Here is a 23495-nt window from a genome sequence, read left to right as displayed (position 1 = left end):
TTGGTCAGCTGCAGTTAATGAGACTACCTTGTGTGTCCTAATCAGAGACACTGATGAAAGTATTGAATGGAAGTAGATCCACAAAACATGTCATAAGAGATTTCCCTTCAGGTTCCAGAGATTTTAAAATGTCGTCTATGGGTTTATCATGATATGCTGTCAAATACTTGCATGTCTTGATTTCAGAGACATTTCTCTGCCTTTCCAGTCCAGTCACTATCAGGAAGAGAAAATGTGGTTAGGCTGGTGTGATTTGATTTTGATGACCTATTCCCTTGTGAGCAGGCTGTTTGGTAATGTTTTAGAATCTTGCGTAGAAAACAGCAAGCTCACATGGTCCATATGCTTTGTGACGTCCATCTCTGTTCCGTTTTAGGAAACCAAAAACACATTTTCCCATTAATGGTCTTCTGGTATCTCACCTATTTTTCAAAAATCCTTCGGTCTGACTCATCATCAGATTCTCCTGGGCCTTGAATTCTTTGATAGTCCTCCTAGGAGGAGAGAAAATAGAAGGAAAGTATCTCTTGAGCAATATTGCTTTTCAGTATCAGAGATATTCAGGTTCAAGCATTAGAATGAACGAGAAAGAGGCCACTTAAGCTGAAGATTGAGGTGATAAAAGTGGTATTGGGGAATACATTTTTCAAATGAGTTGCATTGAAGGGTCAGGTGATATTAGGACCACAAGATAAAATATTTATGTTTTCATTACAAGATACTTTCTCTCTGTACTTCAGTTTCTTCATAATGAGAATAATAAAAGTACCTATCTCATAAGGTTGTTATGATAACTAAATAAAATAATATGTGTAAAGTGCTTAGACCAGTGCCTGGCACATGGTAAGTGCTATATATAAGTTATTCATTGAATGTATGCAGTAATCTCCATGGATATAAATATTTCTAATGTAAAGGCTTGATCACTTGAATTTCAACTTTCAAAGTATGTTTTCCTCATATGTCATTTAATAATTACAACAGTTTTGTAAAGTATAACTAACTATTAGAGCATCGAGTTCCCTATCAGGAAAATGAGGATAATATCTGTTCATGACCACACAGTGAGAAGGCAGCAGGCCCTGGTTTCTGGTCTCTTAATGATCACTTATCTCTTCTGAGCCTGAGTTTCCTCATCTGAAAAATTGAGGGGTTTTGGTTGATCTTCGGGTCCTTTTCTAGGTCTAGAATGTTTTAGCACACTCCTAAAGCTGCAGCACACAGAAAATTTTAATATGTCTGTAGGAGCTTCATGATTTGGAAATGTGATTAGTTAGGTTCCCTGGGTAGCAGCTCTGAAAGAGAAATTTACTTGCAAGAAATTTATTGGAAAGTGCTGTCATCATTAACCCCTAAGGTCAGTGAAGGAAGCAGGATTAAGCAGAGGGAAGAACTAAATTATAATGCAATTGAAACAAAGAGCTCTGGAGCTGGGTTGGCTCTTCAGCATTCTCTCAAGGTAGGGCAAGGGGGCTGGGACATTATGCCCTTGCATCATTCATTCATTGCATGTGAGCTGTCGCAGGAGGAAGCTATGATCTTAGGTGAGGTTCTCATTGGTTGAAGGCAGGTCCTGAAGAGGCACTCAGCTGAAAGCTATGGCCACCATCTCCCTGCATCTGGGAGAAAGGATCTTTTAGTCGTGGAGATGGAAATCTGGATAGCACACCACAGCATCCACCGCAGGGAGTAAATTTGACCTACAAAGAGGAAGTATGGTTGTGGTTAATTAAAATCAAAAGAGCAGAAGGACACATTGATGCATGAGGTAAACTTAAGATTCTACTTTGGGAATTAACTGTTATCTTTTGTATTCTCCATAGTATCATGCAGTTGCTTGGTGCATTTCCTTCACCCAGTGGTCCCGCCTCTCCTTGTAGTCTGGTGAATGAGACCACTTTGATTAAATACTCCAGGCTGCCAACCATAAACAAGCATAGCTTCCGGTACTTTGTCTTGGATAACAGTGTCATCCTGGCAATGCTGGAACAACCTCTTGGAAATGAACAGAGTAAGTTTCAGCACTTTGGGTTTTCTCTACTGCTAAGTCAACATGTTCATCAGTACTAGCAAGCTATTTCCAAGATCAGGGAAGTAATTATGTATTTGTCAAAAAGACGTCTAGCTGTGGGATAATAGCAACTGAAGAATAGAAGATCAGAAAATGGAATATATATTACATAGACTCTTTTAGAGGCTCTTAATTTGTATCTGAAATATCAGAAAAGAGCTCTGTAGTTTTATAAAATTTTTATTTTAGTGGACCATTTTCTGTTGTTTACTGTGTATAAAAATTATTTTTACTCTTTCTTTCTTTTCTTGAACTTTGGACCCTGCCCCTCACTCCACATTGTTTTATTTCAATTATTGGTGTCGCCCAAACAGCTGGAAATTTGAGGAGTTATCTTTGCCTTGCCTGTTTCTTTGTGTTAGTCCTTTATACAATCAATTTTAAAATTACCACTTTTTGAATCTTTCATTTCCTCTGTAACCCTCCCCATACATTCACGTGCAGGGCCTTATTATTTCTTACTAAGATAATTGCCATTGCTTTCTACCTGGTCTGATCTCCCCACCTTCCAATCCAAAATTTGTTACCCTCACCTCCATCCTGCATGTTGCTGTCATCATATTCAACCTCAGATACAGATCTGACCATGCCAGTGCTCTGCTGAAAACCCTTTAGTGGTTTTCCATTTACACAACATTCCCTGTTTTCTTCTTCTCCCTTCCCCAAATAGAAACCTTTTCAAAGTAGGTGATTACCACTATTACCCAGACTACTCAAAGTTTGTATTTTTTCTGATGGTAATTGGAATCAGCCAGTATGCAAAGGAAGGAAAGTGAAGGTTACAGAATCTGCTGACTTACAGGGACCCAGGGAATCACCTAGTGTACAATTCCCTCATTAACAGGTGAAGAAACTGAGGCTCAGAGAGGGTATGTGACTTGTCCAGGGTTACTTGAGAAGTATACAGTATGACTAGGACTAGAATCCAAATTTTCTTAACCTTTTTGTTTTCGTTGCTCCACAGTGATAGGGTTTTCTCAGTAATTTAAGACTTGCCTTCTTACCTTTGCAAAGGTGAACAGTGTCTTAGCGTCCCATGGAAATTTGGTTGAATATATGAGTAGGATCTCATAAGTCTATAAAAATGAAGGCAAGATGTTTCCCTATAGTTCAGGGGTAAATTAATACCATCACAGGTTTCCATATTGATGTGGTAAGATACAGTGACTTTAGTATAAAGTAGATGGGGCCTTTAATTATTGCCTAACTCCCCAGCCTCAGAAGTGCTGGTCCCAAATCTTTCCTGTGGGAACTTTCCTTCTCTACCCCAGACCTGGGGGATTGCTTGACTATTTTCTTGACTTGTGCCCATTATTGTGATTCCTCTTGTCTCCTCCTCCCAAGCCACCTGCTGAGGAGTCTGTAAAATCCCAGTATCCTCTCTGGTTTTTCTGGCTTGAGGTGTGTCAGCCCTTTTCCTGATTTTTTAAAACTCCCCTAACTCTCATTTCAAGTAATTTGATTTCATTGGAAGTCTACCAAAAACATAAACAGAAAGATTTTATAGATTTAAAGGACATTGTAATAATTAATAACAGAAGAAATGAGAGAGAGAAACGTGAACAACTTTGACTCCCTCACCAAAGACAAAAGGAGGGAATAAGAAAGAAGGTCTGGGTCACTCAGGAAGTCCATCCTGAGTTCTTTAACCCCCTTTTCCTGCCCTGAACTTCTACTAGGATGGAACAGTGCCTGCCTTCCTTTGGTACAGTGATAAGCAAAGGCATGGACGAAGAAAGCGTTAGCACTGCAAGTCCCAGAGTGTCTTCCTGCACGTAGGTCATTCCCAGTACCCGGAGTTAAGAATGTTGGCTAGGACAGTGCTTCCCGAAGATGTGTATGTATAGAATTGGAGATATGTGAGATGATGTTAATTAATGTGTTGGTTTTATGTATTTATATATTTTATGTATTTTTAAGTGTGTTTAAAAATATGTATTATTAGCACACCAAATTATGGTTTACCATTTAAAATAAATTTTAGTTTAAAAAAAGGAAAGAAAGTGTTTGATATAAAGTAAGATACTAGTATTTATAGTACATGGATATGGCAGAAACCACAAAGGTGGTACACAGAGGATGGAAGTTTGGGAAATGCTATGCTAGGGCTTTGATGTTGGAAGCTTTACAGTTGATAACAGGTATATTTTAAGTGGTTGTCAGAAATAAAAATTTTTACACCATTTTGTTCCAGATGATTTTTTTCCCTCTGTCACTGTGCTGGTTCGGGGAATGTCTGGAAGACTTGCTTGGGCACAACAGCTTTGCCTTTTACCCAGAGGAGCAAAAGCAAATCAGAAGGTACACATCAGAAGTTACAGGGAAGTGACTAGGAGTGGGTGTATGGACACGAGTGCACATACGTGTGCATGATATAATTTAAAGGTTAAAAAATTTGAACTAAAAACCACAGAAAAAAATAAATATTTTTGAGCCTAGCCCAGGATCTCAGTCAGGGGGTTTACATTAGAATCAAGAGCCTAGAATTTCAAATTCACTGAATTGCTCTTCAGAGACATCTTCAAGGCAGGTATAATTTCAGAAAGCTTTCTAGGTGATTCTGATGTTCATTTGTGATTGTTCAGAACTACTGGCCCCATTTTTTTTTTTTTTTTTTTGCATACAATGTTAAATATAAAACTCAGGTACATTTGTATATAAAAAGAATTTGACCAGACCCTTGTTCTCTCTGGCAATAAGACTTAGTTTCAAATGATTTATTCCTATATGATTAATAATATACTCTATAGTTTTCTTAATATACTGTTTAATTTAATGAAATCTTACTTTGGGGTGGCACAATTTATTTTCTTAATAACATTGGTAATTTTGTGAATAAAATTTGCTCATGGGAGAATTTAGGAAAGTCCAGATAGTAAAAAAGAAGTTTTAAATCACCTGTACCTTCACTCTGTAGCAGATAGCCAGCCATTGTTAATATTCTAGTGGATTTCCTTTCAATCATTTTTTCCTTTCCCGACACAGTAAGAAATAGAATTGGAGTCATTTTTCACTTATCACATTGTTAGCTTTTATTTATGTTACTAAAAATTCTTTTAAACTCGACTTAATAAAATTTTACCAGCATTAAAGAGAGATACAGTCAGAGTATGTGTCTAAAACCATTTAACATCTTAGATGTCTCTATTAGATAAGATATGTTTATCTCCCTGTGAGGAGCAGCACATCCCTATTTTTTCTTGGCAGCATCATGCAGATTGTATTCTGTCAATAGTGCTATAAGCTACTAAGCATTAAAGACTAAGGAGGAAGGAGATCGGGAAAGAAATTGGAATTTGTTGCTGGTTTAATATGTGCCACATATATTTTTATTTAATCTTTACAACATCCTCATGATGGGTTGCTTCCATTCTTCAGGTGTGAAAATGGAAGTCTCACAGCTAATGTATATTAAAGCAGGGATTTGGAGCCGTGGAAGCCTAGATTTGGTGTTCATACACTTTCAGTTAAGCCATGTTAGGTTCTAAGTGAATTCCCTGTCTGGAGATGCTCAGTGGAACTTGTACTTTATTCTATGGAATGATTTGAGACCCTGGGGGAAAAGGGGGTTTGAGCCTTTATCTCTGAAACGTCTTACCCATTGGCTTACCACTGAATATGCGAGCTTCAGATCTGGGGCACTAGAGCTCCACAACCCATTTATCACCCACAGAATCTTTAATAAGTCGATGAACATTTTTTAAAAAATAAAATAGAGCACACTGGTACATAGGCTGTTTACCTTTACTATTAGCAGTAAAATTTGCAGACTCTTACTGAGTTCCTGTATTATATAATCCTAGAGAAACACAGTTGTCAAAGAGACCAGGGAAATACATTATCATTACAGATGGTACCACATGTAATAAACATAATGTTATTTGTTTTATTTTAACAGCTTTTTGTGCCTGAACCTCGTCCAGCTCCTAAAAATGATGTTGGATTTAAATATACTGTGAAACATCGACCATTTCCTGAAGAGGTGGATAAGATTCCTTTTGTGAAAGCAGATCTGAGCATTCCAGATTTGCATGAAATCGTGACTGAAGAAGTAAGAATAATAAATTATTGTCAGCTCTTATTAAGGGAATAACTGTAAACATTCTTAAGCAACTTCTGTGGTCAAGACACTGACTTTTTTTTGGTGTAATTAGAGGTGATTCATAAGATGACTTGGATCTCTGTCATCCAGGACATTACATAGTAAGACAAGTATAGATTGTGGCTGATTGAAAGGAACCGGACCTCTCAGAGAGAGTCACTGGGCTGCCTCAGTTGGATCATGGTAGTTATCAATACGGTGGTGACATAATCAGACTCCAGTGGAAGATGTCTGGAGAAAGGAGGCCAACTCAGAGACTGTTTTGGCAATCTGGGCAGGAGAAAGGATGGAATACCTCGCCAATAGTGGAAGTTTAAATATATGGAATGTATTGTTGACATATATCCAAGCTGTCTTGGATTGAAGAAGGAATGAAAAAAACCAAAGGACTTTAGATTTTGAGCTTGAGTGACAAAGAAGATATTGGTACCAGTTATAGAAATCTGGACATTAGAAAGAGGACAACTGTGGAAAGACAGGAAAAATTTATTTGGTTTAAGTAATTGGTACCTTAGGTCAAGGGAGAAGAATTTTAACAAGTGAGGAACAGAGGTATGTCAGGGCATGAGAGAAGAGAACAGAGGCTTCCTACACTATCAAATGTTAGAGAGATTGGGGGAAGGAACACTAAGAGGCCCCTGGATTTTGGCATGAAATTGTAGCTGCCATTTGTGACAAGGTTCAAAGGAATGTTAAAGTGGGGCCCAGAGTATAAAAGGCTGGGGAGGGAATGATAAATGAAAGGCAGCGAATATAAGCTACACTGTTACCAGTAAGGAGGGAAAGGTATAGAGGGGATAATCATGAGGAAGTACCTTGCTTAGGAAAGGCAAAGCTAGTTCCTTCCTTCTTCTTCTTTTTTTTTAAATTCAAGGATGGGAGGAATATGAACACACCTAGAGGTTGAAAGGAAGGAACGAGTGGAGAAAGATCTGCGTCTGCTGACACTAAGATGGTTAAGGAAATGAGTAACAGAGTAAGGGCCCTAGAGCCAGTAGGGTTGAAAGTCTATGTGATCACGTCTAGAAAAGGGGTAAGACAGGAGAGGAGAGAGTAGGTGAAGGTTCAGAGGCATTTAAGTGGTGAAAAGAAGGGAAATTGAAGGAGTTTATGTAAATTTTAATTTTAGTTCTTAGCAATGAAATAGGGAATCAAAGATGGCTCTTAAAATCACCAGGCAGCCTGGCTGAGGTTAAGTAGCATCATTTGTAGTGAAATTACTTACTCTGCTAACTTTCTTTAAAAGTCCTTGGGATCTGGAGGCATAAGTAAACAAAAATTGATGTGGCAATCAACAGGGGTAAGAATATGGAAAAATAAGGAACAATATAGTCATTTCTATTCTTAGGGGGTATTAAGTCAGTAGGATGCTAATGGCCTGGGAAATTTTGGGGAGGGGTTGGATGCCTTACAGTGATGAGAAATGAAGGTGTGGGAGAACTGCGGAAAGGGCTTATAATTGGAAAAGGGAATTTTGGAATTGTAGCTCTTGAAAGTACAGCACACCTGAGTGCGAAGTGTGCTCTCTTGGATGGCCAAAGTTACGAAGGTTGAGCAGGTTGTAGAAATATAAACCAGCTTGTCAGAAGGATCATGGCTCAGCAGAGAGGATGGAATATTAAACTAGGATTGATCCAGAAGGGAAGTGGAGGGGTCAGGTGACAGAGTATAGTGGAGTAATCCATATGGATGAAGACTTCAAAACGTGAGAGTATTTCTGCAGGATGAAGATGGACAGTGATCTGGAAGAGAGGTGAGAGCAAAAGCTCTGCCCCTTTCTTGAAGGGGAGCAGAGACTAAATGGTTTCATTTACAGGGAGGAGATGAAGGAACAGTTATTGAGGCCATAAGGGAGTTTCTTTGGTATTTGTTTTAATGTCAAAACATATTTGCTTAGTTGTATACACTATATTGAATTGAAACTCATTGTTGATCACTGAAAAGTATCTTCATTCACTTTGTTGCTTGTAGTTTATTTTCATTTTAAAATTAATCCTATTTTATAATATAAAAATAAATATTTACTTATTTCAGTTAGAAGAAAGACATGAAAAATTAAGGAATGGCATGGCTCAGCAGATTGCTTATGAAATACACCTTGAACAGCAAAGTGAGGAAGAATTGCAGAAGAGAAGTTTTCCTGATCCAATTACAGATTGTAAACCCCCGCCTCCTGCCCAGGAATTCCAAACAGCACGCCTTTTCCTTTCACACTTTGGATTTTTGTCCTTAGAAGCATTGAAGGTAATTTTCCTAAATTTTTATGAGTAAATACATTCATAAATGAACATTCAACTGATGATAGCTAAAACATTTTTGTGAGGATCAAAGGAATTTAAGGAAAAGATACTGGTTAAATCTTACCCTGAGTGCAAGTAAATGAAATTCAGTGGTGCTATTTTTTACCATATGAGTCCAAAAGGGTTAGTCCTATGAATGCTTTCAGAGTCCTGTCTGAGGAAGCTGCTTTATTAATATATCCGGCCCTGAATTTTCCTGAGTAATGTAGGGCCCATATCACATATATAATTAACACCTATAGATAATTAGAAAAAGAATGTTAAAAATCTTCCCCTAGTAAAACTTATTACTGAAAGAATGGGCTACAGCTGTTTCATGCCACTTTTAAAAAAGAACTAGTATTTGTGAGCTGTGTCCTGGCATTACTTGTTGCCAGCTATGTGTTCTTGAGCAAGTTGCCCGACTTTTTCGGGTCTTAGTTCCTCGTCTACAAAATGGAGATGATCAAAGTATCCATCTTGTGGTCATGTAAGATACTTCATGCAGTACTTAGCACAAAGTTTCAGACTGTGAATAAATATTGCCATTATTCTTAATTTCATTATGCTTAAAACAGTTTTATAAGGAAAGCGACGCTATCCCTAGTTTACGGATGTGGAAACAGGCTCGAATGTGAAATAGCTTGTCTGTGGTGGATTTGGGGTTTATACTAAGGCCTCTTTATTTTGAAAAGCACAACTGAAGATTGCCAGACAAAAAGTTGCTTATTGTACAAATTGTCCCCTGCCCTGCTTCCTAGAAGCTATTTAGTAAGAAGTCATTTAAATTTCTGGGAAAGCAGAGGAAACATTGTTGTCTGATTTTAGATTGCAGCATGTAGATGGAAAATATTTTATGTTGTAGAAAAGTGAGTTGACGATAGGGAGCATAAACATAAAAACTCCCTTAAAAAAAGCATAAGAAAAGAGAAGAAAGAGGAAACGAGAAATACAGTGGCATATATAGAAGACAAGGAATAAAGATAAACCTACAGATGATTAGTGATAGTCCTAATGAGGAAAACTGAATGGAGCAGAAGCAGTAATAAAAATATACTAGAAGAAAGTTATTGACATCCTGTGGACTGAGAGAGATAAGAAGAGACCTAATAACATTGTCTCTGAGGTTGTAATTTTCCATTTATGTTATCTATTCTTGTTAAAGATCTTTAAGCTTTCCAATAAATAATTCTCATGCTTTTTCATCTGTGTCAGAACATAGTTTTAAAGTCAGAAAGTTATTTGGTTTGTTTTATGAATTTCAGCATATATTTAATCACTTAAACCTGACAGCACACACATAGAAAAAAGCTCTAAGCCAGTCTTACTTATGAATATATGCACAAAGTATGTAGAGTATTAAGGAGAATGTGAGTAAGACTAAATTCAACATTATGTTAAACAAATTACCTCTACAACCAAATAAGATTCATCCTAGGAACTCAAGAGTTATTGGGAAATATTAGTGAAGCTATTATCCTCTTAATAGATCAGTCAATAAAACAATGTCAATATGTAGTGGAACAGTATTCATCCTGATTTAAAATAAAAACCAAAAACTTAATCAGAACTAGTAATGCAGATCTCTCTAAATGGCAGCCCATGAAAAACTAGAAACACCATTTGTTAAAATCAAAGGCAAAGGATATATCTGCTTTCACCGCTATTGAGAATTTTTAGTCAATGAAATTTTTGTATTTTAAAATAATTATAGATGAAATGGAAAGTTATAAAAAAAAAAATGTGCAGGAAAGTTACCCCTTACCCCAATACTAACATCTTACATAACTGTAGTTATAATTATCAAAACCAGGAAAGTCAATGAAATATGAAAAGAAATTAAGAGATAAAACTATTGGAAAGAAGACAGTTCATAGGTAATATGACTTTTAATTAGCCAACCCTAAGAGAATCATAAAATATTTAAGATGAGAGTTAAGATCACCACACAAAAAAGTACAGTATCACGCTAAATAGTTTCACTGCCCTAAAAATCCACTGTATTCTGCTTTTCATCCCTCCTGCATCACCTCCCCCAACCCCTGGCAGCCACTCACCACAGTTTTGCCTTTTCCAGAATTTCATGTAGTTGGAATCATACAGTATGTAGCTTTTTCAGGTTGGCTTCATTCACCTAGTAATGTGTGTTTAAGATTCCTCCATATCTTTTTGTTACTTGATAGCTCTTTTTTTTTTTAAATCACCGAATAATATTTTATTGTATTGGATGTATCACTGTTTATCCATTCACTTACAGAAAGATGTCTTGGTTGCTTCCAGTTACAAATAAAGCTTCCATAAACATCTCTGTTTGTTTTTGTTAGACCTAAGTTTTTAACTAATTTCGGTCAATACCAAGGTATGCAATTGCTGTGTTGTATGGTAAGACTATGTTTAGCTTTGCAGGAAACCACCCAACTGTCTTCCAAGGTGGCTGTACCATTTTGCATTTCCACTAGCAATGAATGAGAAAAAAGTGCATTAAATTTTTTTTTTCCAGAAAGCATGATAAATAGAGAGAAAATAGGACCTAAAATTAAATAAGTATTATCATCTCAATTGTCTTTAACAAAAAGAGCAAATAAAAGAACTGGAAGGAAGTACACACAAATGTTAAATCATTTCTTTAATTTAGGATTATGGTTGTGCCTGTGCCTGCCACTTTGTAAATTTTATGCTTAATATTTATTAAACCATGAACAAGTATTGCTTTTATAATTAGAATAGTGAAAAGAAGTAATAATTTCTCTTTTCCTCCTTTGGCGATAGGAACCTGCGAACAGTCGACTACCTCCTCACCTTATTGCACTTGACTCCACGATATCTGGATTTTTTGATGACATTGGGTATCTGGATCTCTTGCCATGTCGTCCCTTCGACACAGTTTTTATTTTCTATATGAAACCAGGTCAGAAAACAAACCAGGAGGTAAGATTTCTGAATTTGGGGGGTGATTTTTTTATGCTCATAAATATAAAACTTTATATGGCTTGTGCTTATCCATAGTAGGAGATGAGTTATACTTGACACTTAAAAGACTTGTGAACTAGTTTAGAAACTGAATTAATAAAAAATATTATGCTTAGAGTCCTGAGTCATGAATCTCAATGGATGTGATTTAGAGTAGAGCTATAGCATGTCTTTCTTCCTCTTAAGAAATTAAGATTCTTAAGACTAAAGAAACTAAAATACCGTTGGTTAGACAGGCCTGATTGCTTAAGAAGAGTAAAACAATATTTAGTGAACATCTTCCCTGTGAATAAAATGTCTTTCCTCTTAAGGAACTCACCTTCCAGGTAATTGCACAAGCAAATAATTTCACTTGAGGCATGTGCATTGCATAGTGAGAGAGATAACACTTGAAATAAAAGATCAAAACAGAATAAGTAAAACAGTTGGATATGTGTAAAAAAAAAAAGCTAGAAGAAAGATGAAGAAATTTGTAAAATAGGTGAGAGTGGAAAACAGCAAATGGCAGGAAATTTGAGGTGTCTGTTGGAAATGAATAGTTGGAACATGAAATAGGCAAGTAGTTACCAACTGTGACTAGGAAAGGGTCAAAGGAAGTTTTGTAAAATTGAGATATGTAGGGCATTATGACTGCATGACCTTGGAATTTTATTATAATCATTATAAGACCATTAACTAATCAAATTGAGCACACCTTGAGAAATTACCCAAAGTCAAAAAATATTTATACTAGAAGCACTATTTCAAATTATTGTTGAGCTACTAGAAAAGGGGATTTGGTTTATGGGAAAGTTTTTCTCATTTCATGCTACTGATTCAATAAGTATTTAGTGTCGACTGTTTGTTAGGTGCCAGAGTTATAGTGGTGAACAAGATCTACAAGGTTTCTGGCCTCCTAGGACTGCTGTTTAGAGGGAAAGGCAGATGATTAAATTAAAAACTATAGCAAAGTATGCTAAGCATATGAGCATGTTAAAGGAGCCATAACAGGAAAACCTAACCTAGTTTTATGAAGGCATCCTTGGAGGAAAAGACATTTAAGTTTGTGTTTGATGTATGCATTGACAATAAGTCAAAAGGAAGAAGGAGGTTGTTACTAACAAAATAATAGCATGTGTAAAGGCCCCGGAGGTCATGATTCTATCTTCACAAAATTCATTGTGGGGTCTAGTATGCTTGGATCTTGGGAGAATGTGGGCTGGTGGTAGCCAGGGATGAGACTGGTAGACTCAGATATTTTTGAAACAATCTCAGTAGAATTGGATTAATTCCAGGGTTTGGGGATCTGTTTTGAAGGAAGTCTGTGTATCTAATGGTTAGGATGAGAATAATGGGGCCATTTCTCTCCTCCTTGTAAAAGAAGATAACACAGACCCTGGAGGTAACTCCTAAACCAATCAATTTAGGTTTTTTAGCTGTCTAAAGACTGAGAGTGACTAGGAAACAATGAAGATTCTCTGAGGCCTCCTTTAGAATGGCGAGACCTGCCTTTGCTGGCCACAGGGTAGATTTAGATGAATTTCCAGCTGCCAGCCAGTGGTCTTCAAGTTGAATTTGACTCACTTATTGTATGTTGACTAAATTTTCAGAAAATGCTTATTTAAGAGTTTCACTTATGATTAAAAACTTTAATTGGAAGAAAACTGGATCTGGCTGTTAAATCAGTTCCCGGCACTTAAAAGAATATGAAGAGATATGGGTGAACTAAGTAGGTACACTTCTAAGAGAAGTGTTTAAAGAGATGATGTGTTTGAGAGATGATGGACTGGCAGTGATGCCCAGTGGACTGAGAAGTAATAGGAGGAACACCCCATATTTTGATTTTATCAGGCCTCTTGATGGTCTTGACATAGATTAGCATTAAATCAACTACGTTAGTGATATGTAGACTGGCTGCATCAGTCTTTGGGTCAACTTTTAAAAATAGTGATTTCAGGATTCTATCTGCTGACTCCAGTGTAGAAGGCCTGGCTAGAGTAGGCTAAGACAATCTTCTGTTTGAGAAGGTACCCAGGTGATTTTGGTATGTTACCCCCACCCCTTTCATTTTTAATTTGTAGGTGATGCCTCATTTTTTTTCCTTTAGCGTAGGTTTTTCAATAGCATCACTGTTGTTGTTTTGGGCAAGATAATTGTTATGGGAGCTGTCCTGTAAGTAGGACTTTTAGCAGCATCTTTTCTACTCACTAGATACCAGTAGCGCCCCACCAGTTGTGGTAACAAAAATGTCTCCAGATACTTCCAGATGTCCCCTGGAGGGCAAATTCAGCCCTGTGAGAACCACTGTTTTAGAACAAGGGGCTTTTCTTTTTTGAGTTAGTAAATATCCAGATATTAAATTTGGTACTTAGCGAAGAGGAGAGAACCTTCTGGAAACTTCATTTTTTTCTGGAATAGCTGCATTCTCTTCTTTGGACTAAGAGAAGAATGTTTTTGCTCTCATTTTTTAGTCCTTATTGAATTTTTAATAGGTTCGTATTATAATATTCGTCAAGGTCTGTAAGTAAATAATTACATACCTATGTAATGTTTCTCACTAACCAGACAGTAACCTTTGTGAAGGCAGGGACAGTGTTTGTTGTTTACTTTTAATAAATATGTCTGATCCAGTAATTGTTTTGCTAGGGAGGGAGCTAAGGGCTTTACTTGCATTATCTAACTTAATCTTCATAACTGTCATTATCATCCCCATTTTATAGATGAAGAAACTGAAACAGTAAGGTTAGGAGACTTGCCCACGGCCCAGCCAAGATACAAAGTCAAATCTGTCTACTTTGAAAGCATGCATTTTAAATTACAGTGATATATTCCCCAGTTTATACTGAGCTTGGACTTGATTTGTCAGACACTTCAAAGCTAACTGATTTTTATGAAGATTCATTTTGATACACTCTTTTATTCCCTTTGTTATAGCTGATAATTGGTATATATTTCAGATTTTAAAGAATGTGGAGTCTTCCAGAAATGTTCAGCCACATTTCCTAGAATTTTTGCTCTCACTTGGCTGGTCAGTAGATGTGGGCAGACACCCTGGTTGGACTGGGCATGTTTCCACTAGTTGGTCAATTAACAGTTACGATGATGGCGAAGGACCTGAACAAGGTAAAACTCATAATGGTGATTTGTTTTTTCTTGTTTTGTTACTCTTGATTCCACTCCCCCCTGCCCTTTACTATGATTTTGTAGTCTTATTTAAAAAAATAAACAGAGGTATATAAAGGGAAAATCTCCTTCCCTTAATCCTCCTAGTCCTCACATGAGGTTACTTAATAATAGTTTGTATATTTTTCTAAAAATTTTCTTTGTACATAGGCAAAAAATTATAAACAAACGAATGAATTTTATAACTAGAGTTATTCATATAAATAATGACTTAATTATCACAAGGCTAATAAATTCCTTTTTTATAGCATGAGTAAGCAAATGCTATTTTCTACAACAATATTACAATGAATTTAGGTTATAGTAAACAAAAAATTATAAAGAAACAAATGAATTTTATAACTAGAGTTATTCATATAATTAATGGCTTAATTATCACAAGGCTAATAAATTCCTTTTTTATAGCATGAGTGAGCAAATACTATTTTCTACAACAATATTACAATGAATTTAGGTTATAGTAAACAATACAGTTTCCTAACAAGTGTATTTTTGTCTAATAAATACGGTTTTCTATTAACAGATGTGTTTGTGGCTATCATTAAAGGCTGCATTCTTAGATATTATATAAAAACCTTTGTAGTAAATAGCTGACTATCTCTAAGAGATTCATGCCCATCTCTATAAATCCTCCTGAGGAAATGTAATCAGGATAACAAATACCAGAGCAAGTATAAATTTAAACTTAAAACCTTTGCCCCACCTGGCTAATGTTCTTTGTTCTGAGGGTTCCTGCAGTCACTGGAAAGTTCATAATCCCTCTCCGAGGCTGGTAATGCTTGTGTCCAGTGCTTTGAATTATCAGAATTCTTCTGTCAACAGGATTATACTTTCGTAAGGTTTCCCATTAAATGCCACTGTGACTTGTTACCTCTAGTTCTTTTCTAATTTCAACCAAGGTTGAATCAGAGTAATTTCCACATATCCTTTAATATGTGCTTATATTTATAGACTAAATTCCCCCAAGTAACATCGATAAAGGATATGCACATTTTTCAGTTTGATAAATATATTCGTTGGATGCTTATGGCTGCTAGTAACGGAAAACCTGACACATGCTGGCTTAGATTTAGTCATTTATTGCCTCAGGTAACTGAAAGTTCAAGAGATTAGTGTACATTTTTGTTGTCATTTAATCAGCACTCCAGTTCTATTTCTCTGCAGTTTTTTCTTTAGCTCTGCTCTCCATGTGTTGGCTTTGTTCACAGCCAGGCTTCTCTCTTAGTGCAAAAAGGCGGTTCTAGCCTTTACATTTACATGCCACATTAGCCTGGAAAAGTCTCAGAACCGCTCCACTCCCAAATCCTGAGATGCATAGTAACTAGACCATCCCAAACCTGTGACAGGAGAGATGGAATGACCCTGACAGAAAAATATGGACAAGGTAGAACTGGTTTGAGGGGTTGGTCCCACCCACAGTGCACAGCTGCTGCAAACAGTAGGGGAAGGTGAAGTGGATATCGGGGCAGTAACCATAACATCTACTATAGTAGATAGAAAATGCCTTCTTAATTTCTCAACCAGAAGTCAACAAACTACAGCTTATGCCTATTTTTAGAAATAAAGTTTTATTAGAATTCAGCCACACTCATTTATATATTGTCTGATACTGCTTTTATGCTACAGTGGCAGACTTGAGTAGTAGTGGCAGAGACCACATGGCCTATAAAATCTTATTTACTCTCTGATCCTTTACAGAAAAAGTTTGCTAACCCCTGGTCTAAACTTCCCGTTTGCCACATCCTTACCAACATTAGGTATCTTCTAGTTTCTTAGGTCAGAATTTTTCTATTTTTAATTACGATTGAGATTTAGTTTTGTATTTTTACTTCTTTCTTGAGAACTACTTGTTCATTTCCTCTTCCCAATTTTTTTTCAGGTTGTTGGTCTTTATGTATTACTACTGGTAGGATATTGTGTTCATTGTAATTGAGAATTATACTAGTTCTCAGTAATGTTACTTTGATCTTGCTGGCTTAGAGCAGATGCTATTACTAAAACTGCCTGTACATTTTATATCATATCACTGACCACTGGGGAAGGGGGAACAGAAGCAGAGCTGAGGAGGAGCAGCAGAAAAGAGACCGGGGACAAAAATGCCTTGAAAGCAAGAGTACGTACGTACATACAGACAGACAGGCACGCATACACACATGCACGCCTCAGCTCCCTCTAGAGGGACTGTGGGGTCTTGGTCCTTTTGATTATTACTTCTTCCCAAAAGACTTCCCTTAATCTGCCTCATACAGGTGAGCCAAAGGCTCTGCTCATCAAAAGTGGCCTAATTTAGAGTAATTTCAGAAACTGCAAAATTAAGATTTTATGATTTAAAGTTACTGTAAAGACATTTAGTAAACATTTATAGTTTATTCTTATACACCAACTTGTTCTTGTTAGAAATGTACATTCTATTTATCATCGCTTTATTAACCAGTTAAAATTTCACAAAGCAGGATGAAATTTTTTTTCCCTACTTTTTGGAACAGTAATGTAGTGTTTTTCATTCCTAGATGAAGTGGTTTCCTCAGAAGATGTCGGGGCTAGCATTTTCAATGGACAGAAGAAGGTGCTGTATTATGCCGATGCCCTTACGGAAATAGCTTTTGTGGTTCCTTCTCCTGTGGAGTCCTTAAGTAAGAATATTTTTTGTATAGTGCTGTTTTACGATATATTTGGCATTCACTGGTTTGTGCAGTGTTACTGCATTGTGAGAGATTCTAAAGTTATCTAAGGCATTCTGCCTGTAAGACATGGTAGCTTTTAGCTTATGCAAAGGTATAGGACATTAGCCCCTCTTAATTTTCTTAAGGAAAGTAAAGACAAGTAGCTCGACCCTCTGCTAATATTTAAATAGCGACAGAGACCCACTCATTAATTAAAGAAAGCTTTAATTAATCAATACATAGAAGCCCCATTTTCCAGTTTATTCATTAACCATGAGTGAGCCCACACCTGCTTCCCTATTTCCACATGAGAGTCTTTATATGGAACCCCAGAGAATCTTACAATTGGAAGGCTCTCATGAAGGCCTCTGGATGGTCTAATACCAAGCAGGAGAAACTTCAACAGCCTAGAAAAGATAGAGATCAAGCCTGTTCTTCTTAAGAATCAGGAGTGATTATTACTTTTGAATCAGAATTCATAGTATTATTTTACCTAAAACCTTTGATTCTTGCAAATTAAGCCCATTTCTTTGTGCCTTACCAGCCAGTAGGTAGAAAGGTACCTTCTTTTTCATTGAAGCCATCCATAGGATGGGCTGCTACACATCACATTTGCACAGTTTCATCTCCAGGATAATGAATTTTCACATGTACTACCATGGCAGCCGCCAAACTTTTATTTGTACTTGGAACCCTTGACTTCCCACTCTGGGCCCCTCCCTGTCTCATACTGTGGGACCATTTATGTCCCTGGCAGGAGTGGCCTTCCATGGTCTAGGTCAGTATCTTACCATTTTGTCAAGACTGTGATCTACCAGCTGTTTCCAGAAGCCAGGCCTTGTCCTCTGTAGGCTGAATCCCTGCCTAGTGTCTCTGGCCTCGCCTGTTAGCACCAATCCAGTCCTCTCCGAGCTAGATCCATGTACTTGCACTGTAGTTCCCATAGTTGAGCCTTCACCTCCAGTCATGAAACATCTGTGTCAGCTGTGCCCTTGTCTTCTTTCATTTTGTTTTTTATAACTTTCCATGTGTTTGTCTCCAACCAGATTACTCCTTAATCACAGAGACTAGGTTCTCTGTAGCTTTTGGATGTCCCAGTGCTACTTGGCAGCATGCTACACGATTGAATATATAATCAGAACAATTTGGAAATAACATGGCTTTTATTACTTTCCACGTCTGAAAATTCAAATACTTTGTAGTCTTACCTCAGTTATCCTGTAGAGCAGGAGCTGGCAAACTATGACACACAGGCCAAATTCAGAACACCAAGAGAGGTTTTTACATTTCACGCAGTTGTAAATAAAATACAAAGAATATGCAATAGAGACCTGTACAGCCGGCAAAGCTGAAAATGTTTATATCCTGACCCATTACAGAAAAAGTATGCCGACCCATGCTCTAGAAGCAATGCTTTGCCTTAAGTGACTTAAGTTAGACTATTAGCATAATTGGTTTAAACACTTTTTGTTCCGTAGAGATAGTAGGTATTATAATATTTTGTTTTCTTTACTCGTAGCTGATTCATTGGAAAGTAACATCTCAGACCAAGATAGTGATTCAAATATGGATCTTATGCCAGGAATTCTGAAACAGCCATCCCTGACACTTGAGCTTTTCCCTAATCACACAGACAATCTTAATTCCTCACAAAGGGTAAGTCATTTTGTTGATATATCTCCAAAAATCTATAGTGAAATTAGGGTAATTATAGAATCATACCTGAAAAGCTTTTGACTTTAACCCAGAGAGTAATCATAGCTGTACTTATTCATTAGTAGCTTCATTTTTTAAAAAAACAAATTCTTGCAGCTTTCTTTTTTTCAGCTTACACCAGGTAGTTCATCCTAAAAGAGCCTCTGTTGTTTTCCTTGATTTAGCCATTCCGGTACCATGTTTGGTTCTCTTACCCATTTCTTCTCAAGCCTAGGTTTTTATTTTTTCCCAGAGATACCCACTAAAGGTACAGCAGTGGCTGTACATTTTTTCTTACCATTTCAGTGGATGTTATATGTTTTTTCTCCTCATGTTACCTCTTAATCCTTACTGGAAAGCGACCAGAGTAAGTGATAACGAGAGTACAGGATCCGTTCCGAAGTGTAAGAAGATTGATTTTAAAAAAATAACAATAAAATACTTGACTGAAGCCATTTTTATAATGTATAAGGTTTTAATTAGGGTCCTTCTATAGTGAAAATTATTTTTAATGTTAAGTATATGCTTAAAGTATATGGAAAAGGTTTTCTCCTTTAAAAATGATTTAGGAAAAAAGGTTAAGTTGTATAGGACTCTCTGAAATAGACTGATTTTGAAAATCAGGAGTTGCTCCATTTAAAAAGATTTCACAGAATACAGTTTGGAAATGAACAAGTCATTGTTGGGTAGTAATGCAGGATTTTAGCCAGATCTTACAGTCAGTGATTGGCCGCCCTTGTACTCGTTTTCTGAATGCCAGCATAGTTATTCCTTAAAATCCAAAGGATGACAACTCTTAAAGCACATTGTTTTTATTCATCACATACTTTGTAGACTACTAACAAACTAAGAAAAGAAAAATCATTATCTCAATAGATTCAGAAAAAGCAGTTAGGCAAGTTTGGAGGAAAACTCAGTGTGTTAGGAAGAATTCTAAGATGACCCCCCCCATGACTCTTGCCCTTATATAATGTCATCCCCTTGCATGTGAGTGCAACCTGTGAATATGATGAGATATCTTGTGATTATATTACATTATATGGAAAAAGGATTTTATGGATGTAATTAACCTTATTTTGAGTTAATAAAAAGGGAAATAATCTAGGTAGGCCTGACTTAATCACAGAAAATAGTCTCAATAGTCTCCGAGTGTGGCTGGATGTGTCACTGTTTTGGGGGAAATCTCTTGGTCAATCATTTTCTGTGATTGCCACAATAGAGACAAGAATTGGGAGAATTGCCATGGTCTCTGGTAATCTGATAAAGACATGTATATTTTTTGTGTTACTAAAGCAGTTTTATTTTTTAAATTCGACTTAGGTACACATAGCTTTGTTAAGGCTTTAGCGTAAACTTAGCTCTGCTGCATGCCTTGAAAGTGATGGGGCTCAGAGTGCCAGTTGCTAACAGAGAGCCACATAAGGCCTGCTAGCTTTTCAAAGAAACTTAAAGCTGATTAGGTGGGCAGGGAAGCCAGGAGAAAACTGAATAATAGTAACGACCTAAGCAACTTTTTTTCTTTTTACTGACAAAAAAAAGGAATTTTGTAGCCTAGATTGCAGTTGGTCTGAGAACAGTTTGCTAGTGGCACATTTAAGAGAGAAAGATCCCCACACAAATCAGTGATGCTGCTGTGATGGGGGAAAGCATACTGCTTTCTAGCCACATAGACTAAAATCCTTTGAAGTGCTAATTAGATACTGCCTGCAAATTTTATTGTAATTAACGTCAATTACAATTGTTTGGTATTCCTTGCCCTTTTTTCCTTTGAGGATTTTAGGCCTTCATTTCCTTGTTCTAGGTTGAGATTTGATAAAGAAAGGAGCCAAAGAAGAGCTTGTGTACAAATGTCTTTCACATATTTTTTGTAAACTGATTTCCCGTGACCTGATCCTTATGATGCTGGGCAGCTTGATGAATGTATAATTTTAGTTTTATTAAGCCCTTTTTTTTTTCTTTTTTTCTTTTGCCTCCTCCTCTGCTCTTCTCTGCCTCTTGTAGCTCAGTCCCAGTTCCAGAATGAAGAAACTGCCTCAGGGTCGCCCTGTGCCTCCTCTCGGACCTGAGACAAGAGTTTCTGTAGTCTGGGTAGAACGCTATGATGATATAGGTACTGTATAAGGACTTTCTCCATAAATAAAGTTATAATAGAATAAGTGACTTGCTAAATGTCTAAAGGAGCGGCAGGCAGGATAGGCGTGGTGTGGTGGCCATGAGCTGGGACTGGAGTCCAGCAAGCTGGGTTTGTATCCCATCTCCATCACTCACTTAATTTCCTTAAGCCTTAGATTATTTATCTCTTAAATGGAGACTCTCATGGCACCTATTTATTTCCTTGTCATGAAGATTCAATGAGACTAGTGAATACAGAGTCTTTATCTGTGCTTGGTATTACTTAATGATTTATTGCCAGTTGGTCCAAATCATTCACAGGACCTCTGGAAAGGGGAAAGGGAAGCACTTCACTCACCCTCTTTCCACGAACCCTGCTGTCTAGTTTTAACGTGAAGATTAATTTGTCCTCAGGAATTCTGCTGTGGATAAGTTCCTCATGACTTTCATATAAGCAGCGTAAGAGCATTAGAAAAGCATAGCCTGGAATCTCATCCAGTTCATAGTTTGTGGAAAAGTGTAATATAGTTGCTTTTCAGTCTCTCCAAAACCCTTTCTAAGCCCTCAAAGACTGCCATGTTCTCTAAAGACTCTCTGCTTTAGATGAACTTAACTAAAATGTCTTGAGAGAGAATTATTTTTGTTTATGAGGAATAGGATTATATATTGTAGGACAGCACAGGCATATTCTTGTTACCTGCTTGTGTAAAGAGATTAGGAAATTAGATTTTCTATTTGTTTGGGAAATTGGAGGGAGATATTAATTGTAATGCTATTATTTTCTTTCAGAAAACTTTCCCCTCTCAGACCTGATGACAGAAATCAGTACCGGTGTGGAAACTACTGCAAATAGTAGCACTTCTCTAAGGTACACTTATTTGCTGAAGTTTATCAGTATGTCTTTAAGCATAGAGAAACTTATTTTTCGAATATGTTGATTTCAGTTTAATCAAGAAATAGACTTAATGAAACAAGGGATGAAGGCAATAATAAACACAGTTAAGGATAAAGAATCACAGCAGTTTGTAGATAAATGTACAAGGTGAACAAATTAGCAGCATTTTCAAATGGCATAATTAATTGCTGTTTTGTATTTATCTGCAGCAAAAAGACAAATGGAGATGTGAAGGCTTCATTAAGTATTAATGAAGACTATGATAATAGGGTAGCAATATTAGATGGAAATAATGGAATTAAATTGGTCAAAACATTTTGGATAGGTAGTTAAAATATCCTCATCACATGAGCTATTAATGGAAAAATATTTCTAAGTAAAATGTAATACTAACTTTATTATTATCGTAAGATTTCTATTTTAGCTGCCCATGCACAAAAAGGATTAAAAAAAAATGATTGCAAGAATAGTAACAGTGTATCTGTAGAGGCATTATAGTTTCAAAGTTTTTGGCTTGCTTGTTTTTCGTTTAAACAAATACTTTAAAATAACTCCAGGGGTACAATTACCATCTTCAATTTACAGATGTGATGAAATAGGCTTATAGTGCTTATTCCTTAGCATCACACATTCAGTAAATAAAAGAGAAAAGGATCTGAACCTAAATGCTAACCTCATCTCTCATGTCTCACAGAGCTACCCTTGATATTTTAACTTTGAATAAATTCCCTTCTGTTTACATGATTTGGTTTGTATTGCATATAAGATGAATTTACATTATACATTATTTACCTCTAACATTGTTAAGATTATTGTTGTAGAAATGAGGCAAGTAAAGACGATTTGTTATAACATTATAATTTTAAAATTTCTAGAACAGGGCAAATCATCTCAAAACTTTGTGTTTTTTTATGCTGAAGTATTTAAAGCAAATTACAGATATCCTAACATTCTAAATATATCAGTATGCATCTTTATAAATTAAAAACACTTTTAAAATAAAGATAACATCATGATCATTAAGTTAGCAACAATTCTGAAATTTCATCTAATAACCAGTTTACATTCAAATTTCTCCATTTTGCCAAAAACATCTTTAAAACTAGGTTTGTTCAAATTAGAATCCATTCCAGGAGCTTGATCCTGTATTAATTGCTTCAGTCTCTTTTAATTCAAAGCAATCCTATTTCTGTTTTTTTCTCCATGACACTGACTTGCTGAAGAGACTAGAATACTTTTATGAGATGGACTTTTTTAGAACTAGTTTCGACAAGAACTTTTAAGTGTCTCATATATATATTTTTTTTATCTTTTTAGGTCAACAGTTTTAATGTGATTAGACTGTAAAATTTGTATTAGAATTTGCCTTGGGGGTGGAATTAGTATAGGATTGAATTTTATTTAATGTCTTGAAAAGTTGACTCACTGTTGCTTTGGGCAAAGTCACTTTACCTATATAGACAGAAAGCTCATTGTGTTGCAAAAGAAAAAAACCAACCCTGACATATAGCAAGCATCACAGACTCACACAGGTACCTCTAGATGC

The 23495-nt window shown here is 36.4% G+C and overlaps 1 protein-coding gene across 3 annotated transcripts in view; it reads left to right on the top strand.

The window, feature by feature from the left end:
- The window catches only part of RALGAPB (Ral GTPase activating protein non-catalytic subunit beta), a 77527-nt gene that overhangs the window by 48741 nt on the left and 5291 nt on the right, over positions 1 to 23495 (top strand). For all 3 annotated transcript variants that reach the window (XM_016148276.2, XM_016148275.2, XM_036229418.1), the window contains 10 exons: positions 1824 to 2011; positions 4266 to 4372; positions 5970 to 6122; positions 8208 to 8417; positions 11222 to 11380; positions 14359 to 14524; positions 17095 to 17217; positions 18767 to 18903; positions 20944 to 21052; positions 21844 to 21922. In XM_016148276.2, coding sequence (XP_016003762.2) covers positions 1824 to 2011; positions 4266 to 4372; positions 5970 to 6122; positions 8208 to 8417; positions 11222 to 11380; positions 14359 to 14524; positions 17095 to 17217; positions 18767 to 18903; positions 20944 to 21052; positions 21844 to 21922 — 1431 coding nt within the window. The remainder of the gene's footprint in view (positions 1 to 1823; positions 2012 to 4265; positions 4373 to 5969; positions 6123 to 8207; positions 8418 to 11221; positions 11381 to 14358; positions 14525 to 17094; positions 17218 to 18766; positions 18904 to 20943; positions 21053 to 21843; positions 21923 to 23495) is intronic.

The sequence above is a fragment of the Rousettus aegyptiacus genome, unplaced genomic scaffold (assembly GCF_014176215.1).
Source record: "Rousettus aegyptiacus isolate mRouAeg1 unplaced genomic scaffold, mRouAeg1.p scaffold_m13_p_12, whole genome shotgun sequence".
In the NCBI taxonomy this organism is placed as follows: Eukaryota; Metazoa; Chordata; class Mammalia; order Chiroptera; family Pteropodidae; genus Rousettus; species Rousettus aegyptiacus.
This window is presented reverse-complemented; position numbering and strand designations above follow the sequence as displayed.